The following is a 4,240-nucleotide window of genomic DNA, read 5'->3' as shown; positions in this document are numbered from 1 at the left end:
TGTTTGGTCTGGTGTTGGTTTCCCGTTGAGGTTATCTGAGTTCAGTCAGGAATCAGGAATCAGGATCGGGGGATTTACATTATTGGTCATTTCTTATGAACTGACAAACATATAAAATTAAGTTAAGTTTCCCCTAAAAGCCCCCCCCCCCCCAGGACAACCAGAGCAGGACAGTAAATAACAAACATCTGGGTCGAACCAGGCGGGGAGTTCTGGTCCTCTGAAATGAGGCCAACCAGGAAGTGACTTAGAGCTGCCTTCTATCAAAAGGCCACCAGGGGGCGACCGTCTCTATACAAGTCAATGGAGAATTCACCAACTTCTCACTTGATTTCTAACCTCAGTAAACGTTTTCAAAATGTGTTTATGGTCTCAATCGCTAGTTTAAAGCCTTCTTCAATGCAGTATGATGTTCATTTGGGACATTTTGGCCTCCCTGATTTTATATGTGACGATAAAGCAGGGTATGCATTAGGGCGTGGCTACGTCCTGATTGACAGGTTGATTGACCAATGTCCTCGAGATCCAGCCCTCGCAATCATAGCAACCTCCCCGCTCCGCCGTTGGTCCCGCCCATACTTCCATCCATGGCCCCGCCTCATACCCATATAAGTAGAATCCGTGTTTTTATTTTTCCCAGCATGCACCTGAAATTTTCAAGATGGCGCTGCCCAGATTCGATACTATTGGCTTCAGAGCAGCAGTCCACAAACCAATGGGTGACGTCACGGATGTTACGTCCATTTCTTTTATACAGTCTGTGGGTCGAACATACAGACGATCTGCCTCAGTCTGCCTCAGGGCCCTGAAGCTGAGCCCTCAATGATCATTCTTTTGTGGTTACACCATTTGACATTTTCAGGAGCATTCAGTCTTACTTTTGGTAAAAAATGGTGCAATTGTGCAAATCTAACCTTTCCATACTGTCCATATTCTGAGTCATTATTATTAGTCTCTACATTTTGATTACCTTTCATTAGTCACAGTTTTATGGTCCTGTAGAACATTTTATAGAAGAAGAAGAATACAACATGTCTGAACGGTGACTTTTGATGTTTTTAAAGATAAATAAAGGACAAATGTGCATTTTATTTCCATTTTTTGTATATTCTGGGTAGGGATGTAAAAAAAATCGATTTTGCATCGATGTATCGATCCAACAGCCGACGATACGATGTATCGACACGTCCGCAAGAGTATCGATTCATATTTAAAAAAAAATATATATATATCCGGTCTATTTTATCCATTTGCTCCTGGACGTAATTCAGACTCTCGTGCTGCGGGTGGCGCTAAACCTATTTTGTCCTCCTACCTCGCTTCCTTTAGGCTACCCTCTTTCCGCATGCACACACACACGCAAACAGTAGGCAAAACAGTCATGGCTGACATAGCAGAGGAAAAAGAAGAGGTAGGCAAAACAGACGTGGCGAAGGAAAAAGATGACATACACACCCCTCACGGTTCCAAGTCGTTTGTGTGGAAGTATTTCGGGTTCCGTAAAGATGGAAGAAAACTGATTAAGGATATGGCTATATGCAGAAAATGTCGTTGGGAAGCGCGCTACTGTGGCAACACATCCAATCTGTCTGCTCACCTGAAAAGACGCCATAGAGATATCCTCGGCGAAGAAAAAGCACAACCCTCTACAACATTGACGACACTTTTTCCTCAGAAGTTTTCGAACAGCTCTAAGAGGGCGAAGAATATATCCAAGGCAATCGCGTTCTTCATATGTAGAGACATACGCCCCTATTGCGTGGTGGAGAACGAAGGCTTCCGTTACCTGCTCGACACTCTGGAGCCGAGGTATTGCATTCCCTCGCGACAGCACTTCAGCGAATCAGTGATTCCAAAGTTGTATGCCAAAGTTCGTGATGGTGTCATTCAAGAGTTGCAGAAGGCACAGCGCGTAGCTGTAACATGTGACGGATGGACCTCCTGCACTACAGAGTCATTCATCACAGTAACATGCCACTTCATTGACCACGAATGGGAGATGCACAATTACGTGTTACAGACGCGTGTGCTGGCGGAGACACATTCAGGAGTTAACCTCGGACACGTCCTGCGAGCTGCGTGTGAAGAGTGGGGTCTGAGTGACAAAGCGCCAGCCCTCATCACAGATAATGCATCCAATATGAAGAGGGCTGGGGAAGAGGCCGGGATGTCACCCCACATCATGTGCTTCGCGCACACACTCAATCTGTCCACTCAAGATGGCCTCAAAATTGCAGCCACGGACAGGCTGTTGGGTCGAGTTAGGAGAATTGTGAGTTTTTTCCATCGCAGCGCAGTTGCCACAGCAGTGTACAAGGAAAAACAAAAACTGCTTGACCTCCCGTGCCACAAGCTTAAATCGGACGTGAAGACAAGGTGGAACAGTTCATTCGAGATGTTAGAGCGATTCCTGGAACAACAGCATGCAGTGACGGCAACACTCCTGGACAAGAAGCTGAGGAAAGGCGCAAGCGACATTCACACTCTCACGGAAAGTGACCTAACCGCAGCAGAGCAAATGGTTAGCTTGTTGGCCCCACTGAAAGCTGCCACCACGCTCATGTGCGAAGAAAAGCAACCCACAGTATCAATCATCGCACCCCTCAGAACGAAATTGCTGACGCATTTCGAATGTGCACCGGACGACACTCCCTTGATCAGAGACATGAAACGAGCCATGGCCGAGGATCTCCAAGAACGGTACGAAGACGAGGAACCATTCTTACACCGTGCAGCTGCGTTGGACCCGAGGTTTAAAAAGCTCCCGTTCCTGACTGATGAAAAAAGAAACCAAACCTTTGAATGCATTGCGGAGGAAGCAGTACAACTGAAGGAACAGAGGGTAGGTTGTTTCTCATCATATACTTTAAAAAAATATAAAGCATAGCGTTTGTTTATTTATTTATTTATCTATCATTAGTTGGTGTTATTAGTTGTAGTCGTTAGTGCTGTTATGGTAGGCCTAATACTTTGACCGGTTGGGTGATGTAACTTAGTAGTAAGTTGGTGTTCATGAGTGTATGTGTCTGTGACAGTTACAGAATGAAGCAGAGGCCCAGGCCCAGAAAACACCTCCTCGTGCCCAGACGTGTGATGATGAATGGGAAACTGAGACTGAAGGTAGCCTACTGTTCATACATTCTACACTTAAGCTTATTCAGATACATCATAAAGATCCTACTTTAACCTACTCATATTACATATACACATAAATATTATACAGATATTACATTATACATGTACATTTTATATATTTTACACTACACAAACAAACACATACACACACACTTATGTATGTAGGCCTATATTATATACTAAAACTACTATGACTAGAGCCTACTGCCATATTATACTTTGACTATAACTATACTCCTTCTGTTGTCTTATTTTTGTTGAATTTAGAAGCACCCCCAGCTTCCAAGAAAACAAAAGTATTGGATGACTTGTTTGGTGACTCCTTCAGCACTGAGGACCTAAGTGTCAGGAAGAAAACATCCAAGGAGCTTGTCAATGATGAAATTAGGAAGTACAGAGACATTGCATCTCTGAGCCTGGGTGGTAAGGTGCTAGAATGGTGGAAAGCTCACCAGGCTGAGTTTCCTCTCTTGGCCGACCTGGCCAAGACCTACTTGTGCATACCTGGTACAAGTGTACCATCAGAACGTGTCTTTAGTACAGCAGGGGACATTGTGCGTTCAGAACGTAGTCTTTTATCCTCTGAGCATGTGGACCAGCTGATTTTTCTAAAGAAAAATCTGTCCATAAGCACAATTGAAAGTATTGAACTGTAACAATGCTGTAGTTTAATGGTTCAGTTTTACTGTTCTCTTTTCCACACCCCTTCTGTATAGAACAGAGGCATTATTGTGAATTAAGTAAATGCCTACTTTTTTGTTGCTAGTGCACATTTTGACTGATTTTGCTGGCCCTGTGGAGTATGGCCTATGTTTTTGTTTCTTTTTGTTGCTAGTGCACTTTGAATATTGTCATTTTATATTGAATGGAGTACAGGCCTATTTTTTGTTACCATTTGCTACTACTGCACATTTTGCACTCATTGCACTTATTTTATGGAGTATTGTCAATTTATATTGAATGGCGTACAGGCCTATTTTTTGTTACCATTTGCTGCTAGTGCACTTTTGCACTCATTGCACTGATTCTGTTGAGTATTATTTTATACTGAATGTTGTATAGGCCTGTTTTTGTTACTTAACACGTTGTACTTTGTACAGTACTT

At 43.3% G+C, this 4,240-nt stretch overlaps 1 protein-coding gene across 1 annotated transcript in view; it reads left to right on the top strand.

The window, feature by feature from the left end:
• Nucleotides 1-1,381: 1,381 nt before the first annotated feature.
• Nucleotides 1,382-4,240, top strand: part of LOC128355408 (E3 SUMO-protein ligase ZBED1-like) — an 8,586-nt gene continuing 5,727 nt past the window's right edge. Inside the window, exons 1-3 of the mRNA XM_053315646.1 lie at nt 1,382-2,842; nt 3,036-3,120; nt 3,403-3,642. Of these exons, the coding sequence (XP_053171621.1) occupies nt 1,382-2,842; nt 3,036-3,120; nt 3,403-3,642 (1,786 nt within the window). The remainder of the gene's footprint in view (nt 2,843-3,035; nt 3,121-3,402; nt 3,643-4,240) is intronic.

This window comes from Scomber japonicus, chromosome 3, assembly GCF_027409825.1.
Source record: "Scomber japonicus isolate fScoJap1 chromosome 3, fScoJap1.pri, whole genome shotgun sequence".
NCBI lineage: Eukaryota > Metazoa > Chordata > Actinopteri > Scombriformes > Scombridae > Scomber > Scomber japonicus.
The sequence above is the reverse complement of the archived record's forward strand: the minus strand, read 5'-3'. Positions and strand labels throughout refer to the sequence as shown.